The 23096-nt window shown below is 34.8% G+C and overlaps 3 protein-coding genes across 7 annotated transcripts; 2 read left to right on the top strand and 1 right to left on the bottom strand.

The window, feature by feature from the left end:
* Positions 1-1932: 1932 nt before the first annotated feature.
* LOC114722602 (hsp70 nucleotide exchange factor FES1) lies at positions 1933-7273 on the bottom strand. Of its 2 annotated transcripts, none has more exons than XM_028908682.1 (7): positions 6947-7273; positions 6614-6705; positions 5510-5660; positions 3730-3857; positions 3175-3333; positions 2813-3001; positions 1933-2428 (listed from the first exon to the last, which is right to left on the bottom strand). In XM_028908682.1, exons 1-7 carry the CDS (start codon positions 7161-7163, stop codon positions 2219-2221), a joined length of 1146 nt encoding a protein of 381 aa, XP_028764515.1. In that variant the 5' UTR covers positions 7164-7273; the 3' UTR covers positions 1933-2218. The 2 variants fall into 2 exon arrangements, 1 of the variants encoding a protein (XP_028764515.1); XR_003738174.1 differs by having other exon boundaries at positions 2344-2428; positions 2620-3001.
* Positions 7274-9002: 1729 nt separating this feature from the next.
* LOC114722583 (bifunctional protein FolD 1, mitochondrial) lies at positions 9003-15786 on the top strand. 4 transcript variants are annotated; one of them, XM_028908656.1, is made up of 6 exons: positions 9201-9284; positions 9654-10091; positions 11652-11968; positions 14307-14543; positions 14640-14807; positions 15456-15786. In XM_028908656.1, exons 2-6 carry the CDS (start codon positions 9893-9895, stop codon positions 15624-15626), a joined length of 1092 nt encoding a protein of 363 aa, XP_028764489.1. In that variant the 5' UTR covers positions 9201-9284; positions 9654-9892; the 3' UTR covers positions 15627-15786. The 4 variants fall into 4 exon arrangements, with proteins under 4 accessions (XP_028764490.1, XP_028764489.1, XP_028764491.1 ...); XM_028908657.1 differs by lacking the exon at positions 9654-10091 and having other exon boundaries at positions 9003-9284; XM_028908658.1 differs by lacking the exon at positions 9201-9284 and having other exon boundaries at positions 9321-10091; positions 11663-11968.
* Positions 15787-21922: 6136 nt separating this feature from the next.
* LOC114722659 (protein LURP-one-related 8-like) lies at positions 21923-23096 on the top strand. Its single transcript, XM_028908739.1, has 2 exons — positions 21923-22323; positions 22477-23096. The coding sequence occupies exons 1-2, from the start codon at positions 22069-22071 to the stop codon at positions 22846-22848; spliced, it is 627 nt and encodes a 208-aa protein (XP_028764572.1). The 5' UTR covers positions 21923-22068; the 3' UTR covers positions 22849-23096.

The raw sequence follows: 23096 nt of genomic DNA, 5'->3' as shown, positions 1-23096 counted from the left end.
ACTCGGAAAGTAATCTTTTTATACACCGGGAAAAAAAAAACAAAATAACAACATGGAAATTAATTTTTTTAAATATTGTTAGTGTGCTACTAATACCCTAAATGAGTAGTATAACACTACACAGGTTTAACAACCTTATGACGAAGAATGGAATGGAAGAACCTCGGTTGATATAACATAAAGGTTTGAAACGAAATTGTTGGTGTCTATAGTTTTGACGATTTCTTTTACTCCTCCGGTCCTAATTATAAGACCCAATTGACTTATTTGAGGAGATTAAGGAAGTAAGTTAAGTTGGTTGTTTATAATAAATAAGTGTTGTCATTCCTAAAATATCCTTGCTAATTAAGTATATTGGCTAAAACTATTATTATTAGAAGGATTATCTTGGAAAAAAATGCATAAATATAAGAGACAAAATGGATTGGGTCTTATAATTAGGACCAAATAAAAAGTCAAATTGGGTCTTATAATAAGGACCGGAGGAGTACATTGTTTTGCTAGTTATATATTGACCGAAGATTTGAGAGGAAAAGAGGAATCAGGACAGCAAGTGAAGTCTTAGTCGCAGTGAGTTTATTTTCAGACATATCCGTATAATCTAGCTGCTTGGCTCTTATAATCCAAATGTTTTATAAAATTTAGGTGATTTCTAACTTGTCAAAGTGTGAAATTGATTGATATGGTCTCTAATTTTAGAAGGGTTTTTTTAAATATCTTAGAAATTATTTCTTTAACTCTGACTAATATATATTTAAATGAGAAAATTACTAGAAGATTTTAAAAAAGAGAAATAATTATTAAAAATTTTCAATAACAAGCGAATAATTGAAATTTATTGTTATTTATTGCTCTACAATTTGTCATTATAAGTTATTTAGTTATTAAGAGACCTTTTATAAATATATTATTTTCATGAGACTTTATTATAATTCTCCTTATTTAAATATATGAATGGATATTTCACTAATGTATTTTGTTTAGGCCTATGGATGAAACATATTCGAACATTCTATGCTATATATCACTATATTTAATTCATGTGTCATTTGTATAAAAGGTATTCAAGCATGTAATGTTATATTTAACTATAATGCTTCAAAATTATTTTTAGTTTGATGTGTCGCAATCATAATCAATTATGGGTGATGATATTCAACTATTGTCTTTTCCAAATACACTCTAAATTTGCTTTTGTTCAGAACATGGTCAAATATGCAATTGTTATTCTCAAATATGCTTACTTTATGAAGTGACATGATTAAATACGAGAATTGGTGCATTTAAATTTTGTCTAGAAAACTTCTATTCGATTATCATTTGCTATATTCACCTACTCTATCCTTATTTTCCAGAACTTTTTCTTTCGTGTGAACTTTAGTCAATTATATGCTCTTTGTACATGAGTTTGTTTGTTTTAGACTGTTCTTGGGTTCATGGTCTTTTACTTCTGTCCAAATCATAATCAATTGTGTGATAGTTGTATTCACACAGTATCATTTTGCCGAGGTCACTGCGATTTGTCCCCCCTACACAGGCTAGTGCGTCTTACCCATAGGCAAATCCAGTCAAGTACTTGCCATGAAGCCTATGCAACATTGGTCATCTTGCGGAAGTTCTTAGGATATTTAACGCTATTTTTCAGAAACCGGATTTCCCAGATGGTTCTATTAATTATACACAGACGCGCGCGCACATCTTTTTAAATAGAGGTCGATATGGATTCTTTTTTTTTTAATTATTCCAAGACTATTTACGTAGACACACACATCTTTTTAAATGGCGGTAAATATGAATATTTTTTCAATTCTAAGACTACTTTACTAAGGCGACCAGCTTTTTTCATTTCAGTGAGATGGTTAAAAATAACTTATATTTAAGATTAAAAGAGATTTTTTTTTTACAAATTAAAAAGTACAAATACCCAAAATATGAGCATGAGTAAATACGGTCCTAAGTCTAGATATTTCAATGGACTAAAATGAATAATCACCCTCATAAATTCATCACAGCAGGCCAAAATTTTACCCAGGGAAAAAATCTATGGGATAATACATAGTGAAATCAATACGTTATCACCGTAACATCTTTTATGTGCAATATGCATTTTAAAGCTTTTCAAATCCATGACAGAATCTGACATATACATCCATCACCAAATACTGCCTCATTTTAATCTGAAAGAACCAGCTCCAGGAAAAAAGTTCAACTGACGTCGCTACTTCGACAGCTTTCTCTGGAAAATGTATTCTACTTCACTGCGAAGGCTTTCCACATCTATCGCATAATCTCTCTGGAATTCATCCGCCATCACATTAAGCAGCAACTGCCTCATTTTATTTAATGCATCACCTAAAGCACAGAAGTCTTTCAAAACCAGAGCTTCAGTGGTCCTGAGTTGCAGGAGACTCTTAATTGCAACAAGGGCCTGCTTATTGCATTCGGCAAGCAATGCCAGAAGTTAAGCCAAATACACGACATGGAAAAACAGCAAAAGGGTCAAACACTCAAACTACCGTAGGCAAGACACATAAAAAGGAAGACACAACCTTCCAAGTGTCCTTGTGTGTGAATTTACCGAACGTGCCCGCTAATAAACATATTTCAACATACGCTTACCAAATGGAAACGATGCAGCTCAAAATGCTCATCATTAGGCGGTGAAAGGTGTGCCAGTGACATTGCATTAAAAAAACATGGCATCACAACAGCAAACTGATATTTTGAGTTTTGAGAACTTGTCAATAATATCAGACGCCATGTGACTGCTCTGCTAAAAAGGGGGGAAAAAGATGCCATGTAAACAATGCACCTTGTCCTGGAGATCCAAATCGGTTGATGCAGCAATGAGATCAACCACAGATTTCAGAAGATCTCGATCACTTAAGAAAGGTAGTTCAGTTTTATGCGCATTTTCTATCTGACGCTGCGCTAGATCAGCCAAGAGAATCAAAGCCTTCTCCTGTAGTCTGATATCAATACTTGAATTCCTCAAAATATTCTGAAAGAAGTGTCAATTTCAATAACAATTTAAAAGATTGTAATAGCAAAACTGACGTGCGGAAATAAGTTTACCCAAAAAAATCACAGAAATAATAATGATACAGAGAAAGCAAATTATACTAGTGAAAATAATAGTGGTAATAACAATAAAAATAACCTTAGGCAGGTCACCTGAAGCATCAAATCTCCATTTTCAGCAGAGAACAATTCCTGACCCGCTAAATTATTTCGGATCAAAGCTGAAACAGCATATAATGCTTTATTAGCTTCCTCTATAAAATTAGATTTTACCATCTTCATCAGCATTGAAAGCACCCCAAGTTCCAAAACCTGGAAGAGTCGGAATTTGGACAAATCATAATATTGTCGAGCTTGTCTCAGTTGATTGATTATGACACCAATCCATTTAAAAAAGTCTACCCTCAGCCTTAAATATAAGCCACCATTAGTTACCTTACAGATATTAAGAAAAATGGTCAAAAACATATAGACTTCTTAAATTTGACATATGTTAAAAATTATTTTCCAAAAATTCCACCCAATTAAATGATCGTCAATTAATAGTTCTCTAATTTCTCTCTAATTGCATTTTGACTGGTAGGAATGAAAAAAATCAATACTCCAAATATTTTTGTTTGTGACTTATAATTTGAACCATGAGAATACCTTCCCAAGTGACCTAGATTCAAGACCAGGAATAAATTGCTTTTCAAACAAACAACATACCTGCTGCTGAACGACAAGATTGTTTTGACTAACTTTCCCAAGGATCCATGCAGCAATAGTCCTAATATTTGGATCAGGGTGATAAAGCTCTTGTGTCACACAAACAAGTCCCCCTAGTTTGCCAAAATCTGATATGATAACCATAATCACGATTACTATACAACAGATTACGGAAACTGAAACAGATGTAGATCCTTAACTAATAATTTTTAGTATTTTATAGAAACATCTGTGCTGCAATATTATAAGAAAAAGAAAATGGTTGGCAAGTGACATTACACACAAAGAGAGAGCACAAACCACTATCTGTTATGACATATGAAATAATCCAAGGGAAGCCACTGATGCTTGAACTAAGATGTTGTGATTGGATCCCCCAGCTAAGATACAATAAAACAACAAAAGAGTACAATATGGGACTGACATTGGCATTAGAATACAGGAATTTTCCAAAACAAGTGTTAAACACTCTCAAATCACAGAAACACAGCGGATCACAACATGCAAGCTTCACACAGATCACAATAGAAAGTACAAGAGGGATCACTGCAATTCCAGACACAAGCACAAAAGCAAGAAAAAATGAATCAGTAACAGCCATTTGTGAAGCCAGCTTTCTCCCTGACTTTCCTCCCAAATTTTCTCTGCCAACCCCTCTAAACACTTTTCCATCTGCCTCCCTTGCTTACATCTTATTCACAATGAAACTCCCCTTTTGCCCATCTGCTCCTCTGGTTCTTCAGATGTCTACCACCATACCTTCTGCTGGACCAAGACTTCCAGCTTCACCAACCCTTTACTCTCCATTTTATCTCCTGCTGTAAGAGTTGGCAGCAGTAGTAGTCGGGTAAACCCATAATATGGAGGACTAAGAAAAGTTTTCTATGCCTTTTAACCTCACATTCTAAAATGTCCAAAGTCCACCAGACAATATAAATTAATAAAAGATACTTGTGGCTTGGCATTCTATCACTTGCATTTCAATTTAAATATTTTTGAATTTATATATGCATTTAAAATTGTGAAAAAATAAAGAAAATGATAAAAATTTCAAGAAGTCAAAATACTATATAATTAACTTATGAGTAATGGAGAGAAAACAAAGGAGTTTTGAAAACTGAAGTAATTTTTTTAGGCAACCAGACATCAAATTTCAGCTTCTGCATGTTTACTAAATAAATAATTTTTTATAATAGTAATTAAAATTAAAATAACATAATATAACTTATTTTTCAAAAATATTATATCCATATTGTCTCATTAACTACCTCAACTCCCTTTCCCTCATAGGAGATTAGAATATTCATGGTATGACTTTCTTTCCTCCTTTGTTTCTGAAACACATTAAGCGGGCAATTGCATGGACAAACATTCAGGTAAATCCAATACAAATGGATTTCAAGCACCCAAGAAACAGAATTAGTCTTCTGCATTACAGAGCACCCAACGTAGCAAAAAGTGACTTTGCAAATGCATGCACGGACTTGTCTAGAATACAATTACAACAAATTTAAAGTATTGCTATATGATAGGTTAGTAATCAATTTGATCAAAATAAATACAAAACAATATAGGGAGTGAACAGAGGAAGAAGGGTGAACTCTTTCATGTGCATAATAATAATAGACAGTCAAATTAGAAAAGAAATATGTGCTACATGCAGACGAAGTATTCAGTTAACCCACAGCCACAAAAATGCTTGCTGCTGGACACTCAACAAGTATAAAAAGGCAGGCGCATCAGATCAGAACAGGGTTTATATGAATTTATATGAACCTACCATTTGCATTATCTATTGGCTCAACAAGTACATTAAGTTCCTGTAGAGCCCGGAGCCGCTCTTCCGAAGTTAGAGATGAATTATTCAAATCACCTATTGCAATTTTCATCAATTCAGCATCTGATGGAACTTTTATTTCCTCCATCAATTCCTGTTGGAGCACTTGTCATCATCAAAATTCCCAACGAGCAGGTGTATGCAAATGCATATGACATACCCAGAGAAAACACAAGAGATACACATGCAGCCAAACTGTAACATAACACTTCAAATGAGCTGTTTTCACTGCAAGTCACAGGTAAGTGCAGAATGGGTCCACCTATTCTAATTTTTTTCCCACCAATATCCTGACTAAACAAGAAGCGAGCAATTTTGTTATTGTCAGCAACTACTTCTCGAAAGTTTGATGACACTGCATTGCTCAATAAAATACAACTTATCAATTTCCACAGGGAGCAAACGCCATATCATAAAACAATATCCATACGCACCATGAACACCAACCAAACAGGAATACAGCACATACTAAAATATACGTTTGATGATTGATGGAAAAGTTTAGTACTATTTACTTATTTACATAAGGAATGTGGTTGATTCTCCTCTACAATGGTAATCTAGCCAGGAAAATGACTGTAACCCAGATAGCAGCAGCTGAAACAATAAAAGAACAATGTAGAAGTAAGAAAATGGCTTCCTGCATCGGAAAGGAAGAATTCTGAGTCCCAACATCTTTCCTCCCTTTCTTCTTATCTATGCAACCTGAGTCCCCTCCAATGAACTGGTAGTCATCTCATGCTAGTTGTTTCCTCTCTCCTTCAGCTTATCAGCTCAGCATTCATCATGAGAGAGCTGGTTATCCCTGAGCACCTGCCCTCAACGGGCCACTCTATTTTTATTGTTTTATTTGTTCTTTCTTTTATAAAGTCTGAGGCCCATTAAGATTGGATCGATCACTAATCCAATTGAAGAGGGACGTGAAGCACAAAACATCATTTAAATCATATAATTTCGACGATGATCAACAAAACTTAAATTCAGCTAAAACACAAATTGCAAAAGAAGCCAAATATCTTTCCTACAAAAAATGCAGATGATTTCTACCTCTAGTTCCATCTGACGCTTCTTGAGCTCACTTTCTGATAATTGCTGCCGTACATCAGCTGTTTCTTTTAATTTTGCAGGATCAGAATGACCTAATACAAAATGGTAATATTATTATAAAATTACAATTTTACATCAACTGCAAGTTCGTATATTATTTATTAGATGAAAAAGCCGCATGGCATTAGAACTTGAGAGAGATAATCAATTGATTATCTTGCAGCCAATCAAAAGATTTTAAAGAAAAGATAGCAAACAACATTGTACACCCAATACAGTTACAAATTCTAAATTAGAGACTAACAAACTGATCGATAATAAAAATGACTATACTTATAGCCCACTGTAACATCCCGTCCAGTGAAGAAAACCCGCCGTCAAGGTCACCGTTGTATTGCTCATCGTTACGCAGCAGATTCTCTTCCTCCTTTACAGTAGAGCAAAGTGGCCCTCCAGAAGAAAGATTACCATCTGCGCCATCAGCCGTTGCGTTCGGCAACCCCAGTACAAACGGAAGCAGCAAAATCAACCCTAGAATCCGGATTCCCATTAAAAGGATAAGTAATCCAGCCAAGGCTAGCTGGGGGACAACCGATACGTAAGGGGTGAAGTTCCTTCCTGCTTCAAAACTCCAATCAAATGACCAGGTCGCGGCGCTTGCTTTGTGGTGCTTTACTTAGGAAGAGTCGACTTGGGCTTGGCTCCGACTAAAATTTTGGTACCAAAAAGATTAAAGGTTAATACTTTTCCTTTCAATTCTTACTATAAAATCCAATTTAATTTTTATTTTAATTATAAATATAATATTTCAATTTATTTTATTTTTTATATTTATAAATTTTTTTTCAATATAGTCATTTTAATAATTATAATTTTAGTCAATATATTTGATTAATAAGGATATTTTAAAAAAGACAATACTTATTTATTATAAATAATTAACTTAACTTATTTTCTTAATTTTTTTAAATTAGTCAACTAGTTTTTATAATTAGGATCAGATGTAGCATAATTTTGGAAAAATCAATTATCACTTTAATTTTTTTACATTCAATAATTTAAATTTTCATTATATACTATTTTTTGTATGAGAACTCTGTTTATATAGTTTATAAACAAACTTCTATAACTAAAGATAGGAGGCTGTACAATTTATTTTTAATCCTCGCAAAAATTGCACCCATGTCATCTGGCTCAGCTCATCGTCTTCCCCTTCCTCTTCCAGGGGAGCATCCAACTCACCATCTTCTTCTTCCTCCTCGCCTTTCCAGAGACCCAGGATACCCACCTCCCAGCATTGCGGTTTCCGTTGCACAGATTACCGGGTGCTCCCATGCAAAGGTGATCAACCTTTAGTTTTTCTTGCAGGAAATTATGAAAATCGTAAAAAAAAGACTGTTAAAGTTGAAAATTTGCATTTTTTGTTATTAAAACTGGTACGATTGCTGTCAAATTTTTTTATTTCAACAGTTTTTTTTAGCAATTTTTCCAATTACGGATTCTGGATTGGATCACTTCAAATTTATGTAGTCTACATTGGAAGAAAAATGGCGAAGACCTAGACAAAATTGTGAAGCAGCACCATCGAACTTGCCTTGCTAAGCGTTTTCTCCTCCTTCAGATAAAGAAAAATGATATCATAACTCATAAGCACAAATATACACAATCCAGCAAAACGACATTGCTTGACCAATGATTATTAAAACGGTGCGCATAAATGATGAGCTCTTGGTACTTGTCATTATGGTTAGCATGGAAATTGAGTCCGTAAATTATCCAAATCCTTTCAAAAATACGAAGATCAATGTTTTAGACAGAATAAATTTTAGCTGAAAAAATAACGGTTTTAAACTTTAGGTATCCAAATTAAAATAAATGCAAAGTATAATGATAATGATGTAACTCCGGCCAAAGAAAAATGACCAATGATATACTCCTCCGGTCCTTATTATAAGACTCAATTTGACTTTTTATTTGGTCCTAATTATAAGACCCAATCCATTTTCTCTCTTATATTTATGCATTTTTTTCCAAGATAATCCTTCTAATAATGATAGTTTTAGCCAATATACTTAATTAGCAAGGATATTTTAGGAATAACAACACTTATTTATTATAAATAACCAACTTAATTTACTTCCTTAATCTCCTCAAATAAGTCAATTGGGTCTTATAATTAGGACCGGAGGAGTAATAAAAAAGTTATATAAATCTGATTGAAATTAAAATCAAATCAAACCATGGGCAGATTAGTTTCGCCGATGGATAACTATGGACTTGTTCGGGAGTTCCGCTGAGAACGGAATTTTAAGCAATTTTACATAAGTGGAGCTTGTATACTTATATTTTGTAAATCATATTTAAAAAACTATTTATGAGTCAATCCCCGCAAACCCCTCATGTAGTCCGCGTTTCCGGCAGAAAAAACTTGGCTGCGCATTGTACTAAACCTTAGTTCGGATCAACGATCCATTTCCTTCCCAGAAGTATTCAAGGACCAGTTTGTGCTTTTCTACAAGAACAGTTATGGCAACATGTCCACATGCGCTTAGTGGCGGCTTAGGTAATCCATGGGCTGAAGCTGGGCTGGACCAAAAGATCAAAACGGCAATCGCGACCGAAACTATCTGGGACACAACGACAGCGAAAAACCGGTGTCTATTTCCCTCAGGTTTCCGCGCATTTTGATTAGTGATTACTCATTAGTTCTTTGTCGGCCTTAAATTTTACTAGTCTGCTTGATTCGTCCAACCTATCGGCTTGTTGCTACTTCCTTCTATTCAGGTTGACATTAAATTCTTATGGATTGATATTTCTTGTGGTTCTTATTTTCTTTTGCCTACTGCTTTCTTAAATTGCTTGAACCGGTTTAGTTTTCAGGCCAAATCAACTTAGTTTGACTGATGACTTATAATTCATAGTTCATGATACATTTTAGAAGCCTAAATTTATTTAGTGTTAATAGGCAGATCGTATTAGTCATTTGGTTTTAGTAATTTCTTAGTCGGGTTTTTGAAACATCTGTTGACTGCCTTTGAAGCTATAGTAAGGCTCGGCCGAATAATGGGATAATCTTCATCAACATCGTCGAATACGGTCCTTTCCTTTCTTTTTCCCTCCTTTCTTTCTTTTCTTTTTTTTTTTCCTCTTTTAATATCTCAAGCAAATGCGCCAGGCCTTGTTGCTTTAAATTCCTTGACTAACGTTCTTAGAGACAAGCCTTGTATGATCCCCGGGGGGAACGGGGAGAGAGCGTGATATACTCGCTGAGGGAAGTTGATGACGAGGATGATGGGTTTATTGGCGACTGCATGGAATCCTTTGAGAAGGAAGCTTCAACTAAAAACGAGGGTTCTTCATACGGTAAAAGGACAAAGGAGCCAAATTTTAATGTCTCCACCTCTTGTTTCTCTGGACCTACCTGACATTTGGACTCCAAATTCATCTCGTTTTAGTGTTTCATCAGTACACAAGAGCTGTAAGTATCTCCTCTTCCCTTTCACCAAGGCTTTCCTCATTTTGACGATGCTTTTATTGTTTTAGTGAGATTCCTTTGATTAATATTTTATCTCCTACGATAAGGTTAATTGGTCCTTTTCATCTTTTACTTGATTGAGCAAAAGCTGGTATTTTGCAGTTGTTTGTAGTAGGCTACACCAGTGTATCATCTGTCAACCGTGGAAAGATGATATATGAGGTAGCCACCAACTCTGATACTAATTGATAGGCATCCAAGTGAGGTGGGGAATTCCCTCCCAAAAGTTAGATATGGATGAGGGAGAAATAACCTACTTAAGTACTCCATGCAGCAAATCATGCTATTCAATGTGGGACTTGGAATACTGTACTGTTTTAGCTTCCATCGGAGATATTAGTCAGACTTAGAGTGTAGGCATTGTGAAACTACATGCTACTCAGGAGCAGAGAGAAAGTTGTCTTTGGAGATTGAAGTTTACTTTGTTCATACTTTGTTGGATGGGTCCATAGAATTATTAGTGGATTTGCAAACAGTTATGCTGGTATCCTTAAGCAGGTTCAGAATATATCTTGTTTGGGATCTAGAAATTCTTTGGCCGGACTTAACTACTTCAATCCCCAAGAAATACTTTAAAGTACACAAGTATTTAATCTCAAATTCCTTGTTCAAGACTTTTAGATTGATGACCTCTTCATTATTTCTTATCACTATTTTATCGTCCGCGTGGATGTTTAGAACAGTAGTCTCACCATCAGTAGCTATAATGAAAAGAGGTGTGGTTGGTTTGGCCTTGTGTGAGCCTAGGCTTTTTAATAGCCTCAGTTAATCTTTCAAATCAAGCTTTGTTTCTAACCCAGATCAATGTGGCAGCAACAAAAATGAAGCCCTCAAACAATTTTTCTCACCATGCACACTTATCATTAAGATGCTTCAAGAAGTGGAGAAACGTGAGAGCTTAATTGTTAGAATCCAACACAAAGTCTTAAGGAGGATGCTCAAAGAACCTCACAATAGTATAGCACCTCCCATCACAAGTGGAACAATGTTGTTTAGCTTCCTTAAGCTGCTCACTAGAGAAAGGTATAGAGTGACCCTTGTAACTCGAGGCCTCCAGTTTTGCCCTGTTATGATGGGGATTGCTTTAAATTGGGATGAAGTCGAGTGATAGCAGAATGTTTAGACTGCAATATTGCGCAGATTTGATTAACAAGCACTCTTCCTAAAAGTTTGGTCTTGGAATTGGAATTGAGCTGCACTCTGGTAATAATTTAGCAGTTTAGACTTGAGAGTATGAAATTGAAAAAGCAACAAGCACAGATCCCTTGGAAATTTGTACTTTCTGTAAACTTCTCAGAGGAGTCTGATAAATAATACTCAATATTTTAACAGGGTGTGCTGAAGCCAAAAAAAAAAAAGAAAGGGGAGAAAACCCAACTCGTCTCTCTAGATTGTGGATATGCTATTCCAGTAGAAAATTGTAATTCTGGTTTTCATTTCTGATAAAAGTGGTTCCAAATGTGCTTCTTCCATGTCTGTTTCTTAAATTGATGTTGGTCACAGTTAATGAGCAGACTGCTAGGGTGTTGGATGGAAAAATGATTTCTATGGAAATCAGATCAAGCGTAGCTGGTGAGGTAAGCCGGATGAAGAAGTGCATTGGGAAAGTTCCTGGGTTAGCTGTGATTATGGTCGGCCAGAGATGGGATTCTCAGATTTATGTTCGCAACAAGATAAAGGCATGTCATGAAGTTGGAATCAAGTCCTTTGTGACTGATCTACCGACTGATTGTACAGAAGCTGAAGTTCATAATGCTTTGTTGAGATTTAACAAAGATCCATCAATTCATGGTATTCTTGTGCAACTTCCCCTACCCCAGGTGATTTTCTGAATCTGTGACTTAATTGGATAATACATAGACTTTACTATGTGCTTATTTATAATTCAAGTAAAGGGGGATACCACAATGAATTGATGAGCGATAAATATAAATTTGAAGGGTAGATAGGGATAGGCATAATGTCTGGATCTGATACATCTGATGGGTAGCGGGGGATGTATCCTTGAGATTAGACAATATTGAGTTGCTGTTTTAAAATTATCTTAATGATTGTCTGGGACTTTTTTTGTTGTGATTTTATACGTATGAATTTTATGAAATGAGTACTCGGCAAAAACTTGCTCATTTTAAAATGTCTTTGGGTTTGGGATTTATTCAGTAGTGAAGGGCTGAGGCATGACTTGTTAGGTTTTAGGTCTGGGGACGAGGAAAGTATTTTTCAAAAGTTTTGGGTTTGAATATAATACCCTAATTCATACAATATATACCCTACCCTTTATCATCCCTTCAAGCAGTTGTTGAAAGAAAGGGAATAATGCTTACCCTTGTGTAACGGTTACAAATGGATCAAAAGGCGCACAAATGATGTTTTCGTTGGTTTAGTTACTTTTCTTGGTATGTGATCCCCCCCCCCTTCCTGGCCTTGGTAGTATCTATTTCTTTTTCGCCTTGGTGTGTGATTTACATGTGCATTGAATCTCTGGAGTCTGGTCAACGCCCACTTGTAATTGCTACCATAGATCGAGGTTACTTTAATCTGTTAACGAGCCTATAATAGATGGTCATATCAGTGATTCAACTTCGACTTCTGGAAAATAAGTACTCAATAATGAAATATTAATGCCCCATTTGGTACCATTGAACTAGGACTTGGGAAACACAGGTTGAAGCAAAAACCAGCATTGGTTCTGCACGGAAGTGAGTTCCATCAAAAAGCATGGAACTCAAATCCTTCTTAGCCGCTACATGACTGGTCTAACTTCCATGGAAGCCACTGCATATGACTGTTTTACCCTCAACCATTCAGCATCCAGCATTCATCCTTTGCGTCAGTTGTAGTGACAGTGATGATGGTTCACATAATATTCAACATCTAGCATCGGTTGCAGTTCTTCCCAAGCAATAGCATTTGACTTGCTCTTCTGATTTTTGATACTCTTTTCCTTGGTCTGAAAACCGTTTCTTTGTTTCAAGCAGGGATGTTGGAACCCATTCGCTTTCTGTTCTGCTTTTTGGTTTTGGGCCCAATGGTTCGAGTTAGACACTGATTTTTGGGTTCACTTGGTTGAGTCTCTCTCTGATTTCATTTTGGTCTTTGATTCTGCAATATCTGGTCAGTGACTTTTGTTTTTGTGAGTTTTGATTCTTCACACGATTTCTAGGGGTTGTGGTGGTCCCCTCTGATTTCTGAATAATGATCCTTTGATTTATAAATGGTCTTTGAACCCCCAGGGGGGGAAAAAAATTCTAAATGGTTCAACTATTGTGGTTTCTGTGAATGCCAAGCGATTGTTCTGGAATCGACAAGATTATTGGTTTGAAGATTCAACAGCAACTAACAGATGGTGCCCCTCCTCTACTTTTTCAACAGATTGGGGTTCAACACATGATTTAACCAAAAAAAAAAAAAACAAAATTGTTTCTGGGTTTGAGTTTGATTGTAATTTCCTGTTTGGTGATGGTGGACGGTGGTTTTGATGTGTGGGGTAGGGCTGTTATTTTTTTCCTCTTGGATAAGGGCATATTAGTCTTTGCATATTATAAAATGCAAATTTTAAATAAAAGTAATGCTTAGTTTCCATATATATATCAAATATATTTTTAAACGTCATTTTCATTCCGTTTCCACTTCCATCAAAACCTTGTCCAAGATATCAAGCTGGACATGAGAATGCAAGGTTCATATTGTGAAGGATATGAAACCATAACAACGAGCTAATAAGTAGGCCTTTTTTCTTACCTAAAAATGTTTTGATAAAAAATTCTGAGGATGGTTTGTTTTGATTCAGTGAGAAGTGTAATAGTCATATCAACTTAGGAAAAAGAAATCCTATCATGCTTCTATTTTTAATAGAGGAGCTAATTAAAGAGTTGATGTTGGTTTTATATGTAAAACTTATTTTACATATTTATCATTTTTTTGGGTCAAAATTAACCCTATTGGTATTCCCTTAAAGAGGGAGGGAGTGAGGGAATTTAGGAAGATGTCATGTTGATTAATTTAACTAACATTTTTAATCTATTTAAATTAGTTAATTAGGTCTTATATTGAGGACCGAAAGAGTAGTATTTAACTGATGGAATGATGGTGATCATTAATTCTCAATATTTAGCTGTAGTTTATGTTTTGTGATTGACTTGTAAAAATTTGGATCAGCATCTAGATGAAGGCAAAGTTTTGGATGTTCTATGTCTAGAAAAGGACGTGGATGGCTTTCATCCTCTTAATATGGGGAATCTCGCCATAATTGGAAGGGAACCACTATTTATTCCCTGTACTCCGAAGGGCTGCGTTGAGTTACTAATTAGGTCTGGAGTGGAGATCATGGGGAAGAAAGCTGTTGTGATTGGAAGAAGTAATATTGTCGGTTTACCTACATCCTTGTTATTGCAGGTAAATATGAAACAAGGAGAGGTAGATGAAGTAATGATTTTTCCGATTATGTTTTTCTGTGTATTTAGTAGGTATAATACAATTTTTATTTGGCAGAGACACCATGCAACGGTCACTGTTATACATGCATTTACAGAAAATCCTGAACAGATCACTTCAGAAGCTGATATTGTAGTTTCTGCTGCTGGAGTACCTAATATGGTCCGCGGCAACTGGATAAAGCCTGGTGCAATAGTCATTGACGTTGGAACAAGTCCAGTTGAGGTGAGTTATCACTTGAAATGGCTGTTCATTTTTTAACAAGTGCATATATTTGGTCCCTAGCGAGTCATTTGGTTGGGAAGGTTTGTTCAGCAGTTCCTTCGCTACTTGGCCTGAGTACAATGAAAAGGGTCCAAAAATATAGTTCTCATGAACTTTTATTGCTGGAGTTATTCTTTCATACAAATTTGTTCCTTAAAGTTTGAGCAGTTTATACGTAGACATTGAGTTAGTCTTTCATAATAGAATAAATACATAGTTTGACTTGACTGTAGACAATTTCTAATTTTGAGGGACTAACAGGAGTAGAGAAACAAAGGCAAGGCTAAAAGGATAGATATTAAACCGCCCTCCCCCCCTTCTTCTAAAAAGATACATCTTTCAAGGGTCATTCAATACATCAACATGAAATAAAAGCTATAAGCAGCTATAATATTCTTAAATCATAAGCTGTGCTTTTCATCCCCAGCTTTGCAACGTTTACTCTCAGTATTTCCTTACAGTCCATCAGCACCAATTTTCTTATTCCTTCAATATTCCGTCATATACTTTAATAGGGTTTAAATATTAGAAAGATGGTCATAATATTTGGAAAATTTAGTGGTTATAATATTTCCTGTGCATTTGTGTATATGTTTAAAACACTGGCAGGACTCAAGCTGCGAGGATGGTTACCGTCTTATAGGGGATGTATGCTATGAAGAAGCGGTAAATGTGGCATCTGTTATTACTCCTGTTCCGGGTGGAGTTGGGCCTGTGACCGTTGCCATGCTACTGTCTAACACTCTAGATTCTGCAAAACGCCTGCTTGATTTTACTTAGCCGCTGGCGTAGGCTTAGTTGCTTACAATTCTAGTTCTGTTTAACCCCCAAAATGAAATATGAAATTATTGTGCTGTAGCTTGATTAGTTCTTGAGCCATAACAAATTGCATGCAATACCAGAGTCAACAATTAATCATGACTCACTCTTGTTGCACTAATTTATGTCTTTATGTCGTTCCTATGTAATTACTACAAATCTATCAATATCATAGGAAAAAAATATCAATATATCAATATATAAAATTTAGAGTAAATACAATTTTAGAGGCTTAATATAAATTTTAAAGTAAAATACACCAACAACTTTTTATTTTATCTGAATTACAGAAATATCTCCTCTTATTTTAAAAATATATATAAACCTTCTTTGAAATTAAAATGTATGTTACACAAATTTTTTTCTTATATTTAAGATTCTATTTTCATCCATCTAAATCATTAGTTGATCATTAAATTTAATTTTAAATTATTTCTTGACTAAAATGTTTTTTAACATAATAATTAGGGAGAATGATAGGAAAAAAAGTTGAAAATTATAGATCTCAAATTAAGTTTGATAACACAATTTTATTTGATATTGACAAGTCTGAATTTGCAAGTAATAATAAATTTTTATTGACATTTTTTATTTAGTGTTTACAAAATTTCAAGCTTTTTATTTTGTCATTGTCCCTAATAATTATTTAGACATTATATTTTTCAGGAAGTGTTTTATAAAAGCAAAAACTAACTCTAATACATATATTTTCTAAATTTTTAATATGTTATAAAATTTATTAATTTTGATTTAAATCATAAAATTTTTTAATCATATTCATTAGAAATTATTTACTTTGATTTTTTTAAATTGTAAACATATGTTTCAAATACATCATTTTTATTTATCATAAAGTTTAAATAGTATAAATGTAAAAGATTTTATAAATTATCTAAATTTATCATTCAAAATTGTTAAACATATCTTTGATACAAAAATTTATAAACATATTTAATTAAGTATACATATATATCGAAAAAATTAGTTAAATTTTTAATCAAGTCTTTTGTGTTTGTCTTAATTGAATGAAATCCATGTAACTATAAAAATATAATTTAGGAATTTATTAAAATAAGAGGTAAAATAGTAAATAAAATTTGTTTTAATATAAATTTCATGTTAAAATATGTATTTATAATATGAAAATACCAAAATGCTCTTCAACCCCCCAAAAAAAAAAATCCATTCCACTTCTCCTACCAACAGATTGCCAACCACGGCCTCACCACCACCGTCGCCAGAAGAAAAGAAAAAAAAGGGGAGACGAGAAGATAATTCACCAATTAAAAACTCATAATCGATACATTGTAAACAATCGAAGAGGGAGAAGGTCGTAGATCGAAGAGAGAGAAGGAGAAGATGAAGAAGCTGAGTCGCAACACCCTCAGCAAAGTCGATATCAAAGATCAAGATGGAGTATGTTAGAGAACCATCCGAGATCAAGCTCCATGGAGACATTTGTTGGTTGAAGAAGAAGATGGGATGGGGGTGACAGAGGTGGGTGGGGGAGGGGGATGAATGATAAGGAAGATGGAAGGATATAGGGGAAAATATGACCATGAAAATGGAACTGAAACTCAGTTTTATGGGACAGCCAATAGAACTGAGTTCCATCGTTTTTTATAAACTGTAGTTCCATGACACCTGATTTAGCCTACCAAACGTTTCAAAATATTGATTCCAATTTCAATTCTAATTATCTGCCTCCAGTTCCAGCACACCAAATGGGGCATAAAGGATTCACATTGTAAAATCATGCTATATGCATAATAATCATCTTCATTATGTAATTGAAACTAATTCGGTTTATTCTCCAAGGTTTAGAGGCCATATCTACTCGCTTTATTAATTTGTATATTTTTCCATTAATTTTATAGTGGTATTTTTTGTTACAATTTTATAACAGTATAATTAACTTACAATATCTTACAACTTCTTTTTCGATTTACAGAAACTTAACAACTCCTTCAAGTAATGCTTGATTTCGAAGTAAAATACTACCACAGTACTTGATATAAAAGTTAGTTGATTAATTTAAACAGACTAAGAAAGTTTGTTAAGTTAGTTATTTATAATAAATAAGTGTTGTTTTTCATAAAATATTCTTACTAATCATATGTATTAGCTAGAACTACTATTTGATGAAATCTTTAACATATGAAACTACTTCAAAGATTACTTTAAAAAATAGATAAATATGAGAGAGAAAGTGAATTAAGATATTATATTTATGACTAAATTAAAAGTCAAATTAGCTCTCATATTAAGGACTAAAATATATTGATTTTTACTGGGAGGAAATTGTGCAGATTTCATGCGTTGACTAATTTGCATCTTTAACAAAATCAGCTGGCATTGGCGAGGAACATCAAACAAGAAAAGCTACGGCTAAATTGCACTTGTTTAGCGCTATTTAAATCTATGCATTGTTGAGTTTGGTTTCACGATCGTTTAACTTCCTAATTATTGTGAGACCAATAAACCAATAATTGGAGTGCTAATTAAATTACAAAATTGTGAGCTCAAAGAATTGAAAGGGAATACTTGATGCTCTAGATCTAACATGTTACACGTCAGCCAAACAAGGGGGGGGAAAAATAGAGATAAAAGATAAGTGATGACGCAAATATACCGTTAGTTGTAATTGGTTAAATCTTAAAGACGTTTACAACTTATCAAAATTAGAGAGAAGGGTAAGATCAATTAGTAAATGATCATATATTAAGAACCAACACGTAAGCCTATATAAATAAGATTGGAAGGAGTATAATATAATAACTTCCTTTTCTTTTCTTTTTTTTGGGTAAAACACAATCATAGAATTTGTATAGAAGTGATTGGTTAAATTAAAGGTGTATTATTCAAAGGGACTTGTCTTTAGTATACAATGGCATTTATAAAACTCTGTAAAGGGCCTTAATTATAATGAAAGGCTTCAAATTTTGGAAAAAGACCAAGATTCTCGTATGGAGATGAAAGAAAACCAGGCGTGGACTGGGATGCTCTTGTATATTGGAGCTCTATCGCCGCCGCCGCCAGCTATCGACCGGTCACTAGGTAACTTTTGGGTGGCAAGGCAACTTTATCTTTTTGTAGATCATTAATCTTTTGGGGGAAAAAACTTCTTTGAATAATTTAGTTAATGAGCTTTTTAGTCATCAAGTTATGTAAGTTTCATGTACAAACTTTGCCATCTCAGCAGTTTTTTTTTTTTTTTGGGAATTTTCAACAGTATTAGCTTGTGTTTGGGATCACAGTGTAGGCCACCAAACTGACTTCTCCACTTGTAAAAGCTAAAAAAAGTAACTTTTTGCTTAAAACATATGTTTGAATTCACTGTGGAGGTAAATGGACTTAGAGTCCGTTTGGATTAGGGATTAAAAAAGTAGCTTATTGTCAATTTAACTTATGAAAAAGTGAAGTTGGGTAAAAGCTAAATTGAATAAGCTGAATTGTGTTTGGATTGGAGTTTAGAAAAGTTAATTTGCAAAAGTGAGATTAGTAAAAGTTTGTCTGGATTATAGTTAAGTAAAAAAAGTTTAGTTGTAAAATGACCAAAATAGGTATGAGTTTTAATAAATAATAAAACATGATTAAAAACAATAATTTTACATAATACAAAAAAATTAAAATAATTTAATATGAAGAAGTCAAATTTAATGAGTGAATTAAATTTTAAAACTTTACATAAATAAAAAATATTTTAAATATAAAGTGAAACATGAAAAAAAAAATTGAACTGAGATAATATAATGAAGAAGTGAAATTTAATGAGTGAATTAAAATTGAAAACTTTAGAGAAATCATATGAAATATTTTAAATATAAAGTGAAACATGATAAAAATAAATAAATTAACATAATACAATGAATTTAAATTAATTTAATATGAAGAAGTGAAATTTATTGAGTGAATTAAATTTAAAAACATCAGAGACATGAAAAAAAAATATTGCAAATATAAAGCGAAACATAATTTGAATGGATAAAAATATTTTGAACTCCAATTTGCAGTATTGCAACAAAGTGAAACGAAATAATATTACATAATTAATCAACTGATAAGCTATGGATAATTTGATCTCTGATTGCATCACGGACACAATTTATATGCGATGAAGACTGTGATGTAACATTTGAAGACGATGGTTGACTAGATTCAGCCTGATCATATTGCCAACTATATTACCATTTTCAACTTGTTCAAAAAAGGTGTCGGAGCTTGAATGTCTTCTTATAAGGTTATGAATGGAAATTGTTGCACTATATTACCATTTTCAACTGTATTACCATCTAAAAATTTTGTTATCATTAAATTATAAACTTGTTGATATCGCCAAGAATATTCTTCCTAACAGAGAGTCTTACAAAATTAATATTCAATAGCACGAATAACAATTGTTGAAATATGAATTCATAGGACATCACAAACTAACAAGAATTTTATTCCTCCAGTTATAACTTTTAGCTTCCCTATGGAAAACAAGTTGCTTATTTTCAATCGACCTAGAAATCAGTTTTATTTTTCAGCCTTCCACCAATGAGGATGGACGACGGCACATTCAGGCAAGCACAGGGGATCAAATCGAAAAAGTAGGACAACAAAATAAATCAGCCTAACTTGTAATAGATCCAACCACTTGAAGGCTGCTAGAGGTAGATCTAACAGTGTATTGCACTCAGAAGCTGAGATCTCGACGCATAAGTCACATGCACTAACAAACGGTGGCGAACTCGGTTGCAGATGGCGACACCAGCTTGCACAAGGCGAATGCAACTTGGACTTACGATAAAGGAGCAACAATCAGCATGCTACACACCCAACACTACATCTCACGCTAGTGATGTGATGCAGTTCACGTCGACCATGACAAAGCTTCTGGGAGGAGGCGACAAAGCAAGTGGGAATGGCAGAGGACTTGTGGGTAGTGTTTGGATAAAAATAAACAAGTGAAATCACAAGGGAATAATAATGCCATAAGGGAGAGAAAGAGGGAATAAAAATTTTCTAACACACGTAGAACAGTAATAAGCTCTTCAGAGTTGAAAATAAACTCCCTCCTCTGGCTTATTTTAAAAGCACGGTTAGACACCTTAAAATTCAATAAGCCTAATGCAAGTGAGCCCTCCCAAACAATACCAAAAAATTGAATCAGCTTATCTTGAATTTATGCTACGTGCCAGCAAACATTGACCCAAACAGGCACTTATATGGAAACGAACTTTTTTCCAAAAGCTCCTGCTTTTAGCTTCTCCACTGTTGCTGGTCAAAGAAAGCTTCTCCACTGCACATTTCGATAGGTGGGGCCCATGATGAGGGAGGAGAGAGAATGCATGATGCGGGTTCTTCTCTCACCGCTAATTCAAACTCACCCTAGTTGTGTTTGTGTAATCTAACTATTAAAAATATACAAATGGCGTGGTTATGAAATTTTTAAAATTCGTGATCTTAATTTCATTGTAATTAGTTAATGCCCTTATAGAGTTACAGGGTCTGCCATTTTCCTTTGTCTTTAGGAGAAATGAGGAGTCGCTCAAACCGCCCGGACCCAGCCAGGATAAGATGCAGTCTAATGGTCTGCATCACTTGAGGATTATAAAATGATGGACTGATTAATAACAAAATAATGTTACAATTGTTATTATAATGAAAATATTCGACAGCCATAATGGTGATAAAAGCATATAAACAGAAAGTAAGTTGACAAGATGCAAAAAAAATATCTTGGGAGGAATATGGGAGGGCCGTCCTCCCCCTGCACCGCAAAACGTTCCTGAGCCACACAAATTTTTTCTTTAATGTGTTGCCCATTTGTATCGTAAATGGTATAATATTATGCATGATGATGTTAATCAATTAAAAATCATGTTGAAAGGTGACTTTGAAGCTTCAAGTGCCACAGGATAGGGTTAATCAGCTAATGTGCGTATGTCGGTTGCTAAGTGCTAACTATAATTAGTTTAATTAATTAATTAATTGAATGCATTATCATAAACATACATGTTAGGCGTAGAAAAGCAATCACCATAACTTGTCCGGACGTGAATTTAGGGCGATTTAATCGGGTCAACAGGTCGGATGACGCATCATGTAATGGGGGCGCACTCGTGGTCCAATGAAGACTCGATGTTTGGTGGAGCTGAGCTTTCAGTTAATAATGTTTAACTGAACCCAGACCATATCGATTTTTTTTCCTCTTTCATGTACTCGTGACTGGTTCGTGTATTGACATTGTCATCCCCAGCTGACTCCTAGCTTTATATTAGAAGAGTTGAGGAGGAGGATTTTCTAACACCTTCCCAACAAAGTCAATAGAGTAGATCGGGAAACTATTATTGCCAATTAATCGTCTCTCTCCCTCTCTAGATCTCCAATAGAAAAGCTGGAAATCCTGAGCTCGGCGATGACAAAGGTCCACCCAAACGCTGCTGCCGCTGCAACCTGCTCGGATCATGAAAAGACATCCTCCATAGACGGAGAGGTGCCGGTGGTGCTCACAGTTTGGAAGAAGTCCCTTCTGCTAAACTGCAACGGGTTCACGGTATTCGACTGCCAAGGCAATCTTGTTTTCAGGGTCGATAACTACTCCGCCCGATCTAAGGATGAGATCCTCCTCATGGATGCCGCCGGGACTCCGCTCCTCACCATCCGCCGCAAGGTATCACAACATATATTACTTTATCAGTCATTTCTTAGTGCTTCCTTTGATTTGATTTGTACATATATACACTTTTTTTTTTTTTAATGATTAGGATCTTGGAAAATGAATTGTAACTTTTTTAGTGCTTGAATATGAACGACATCCATGCAGAGGTTGGGTTTGGCAGACAAATGGCTAGTGTTCGAAGGAGAGAGCGGGGTGAAACCTCGATACTCAGCCAAAAGGCAGGTGAATCTGCTGAAAGCAAAGTGTTTGGCTCAGGTGATGAGCTTGTCGCCGCCGTCGTCGTCGGGAGGTGAGAGCAAGTATGAGATAGGGGGATCATACACGCAGCGCCGCTGCGAGGTGTACGACGAGAAAAGGAGAAGGGTGGCGGAGATAAAGAAGAAGGAAGCCGCGGTAGGAGGAGTGGCTTTTGGGGCTGACGTCTTCCGTCTCATCGTTCACCCCGATATGGACTCCGCCCTTGCCATGGCTTTCATCATCCTTCTTGATCAAATGTTCGGCTCTTCCTCTTCCTAGCACGCACTTGATAATGATCATGTTCCTCCATTAATATTAAAATTTATTCCCACTTTGTTTTCTTTCCCTTTCCAATTCTATATTTGCATTAATATCAAAGATCGAATCATGAGGCGCACACAAAAGCAAATATGCATCTTTCATGGGTTCCATCGCCCTACTTCTTCATTTTACTATAAGGAGTACTGGGCACCAGCCATCTATATATATGCAGCTTCCCCCATTCTATAAACATCCTTCATCTCCTT

This window comes from Neltuma alba, unplaced genomic scaffold, assembly GCF_004799145.2.
Source record: "Neltuma alba isolate B1F8T4 unplaced genomic scaffold, ASM479914v2 tig00012097_pilon, whole genome shotgun sequence".
NCBI classification, from domain to species: domain Eukaryota; kingdom Viridiplantae; phylum Streptophyta; class Magnoliopsida; order Fabales; family Fabaceae; genus Neltuma; species Neltuma alba.
The sequence above is the reverse complement of the archived record's forward strand: the minus strand, read 5'-3'. Positions and strand labels throughout refer to the sequence as shown.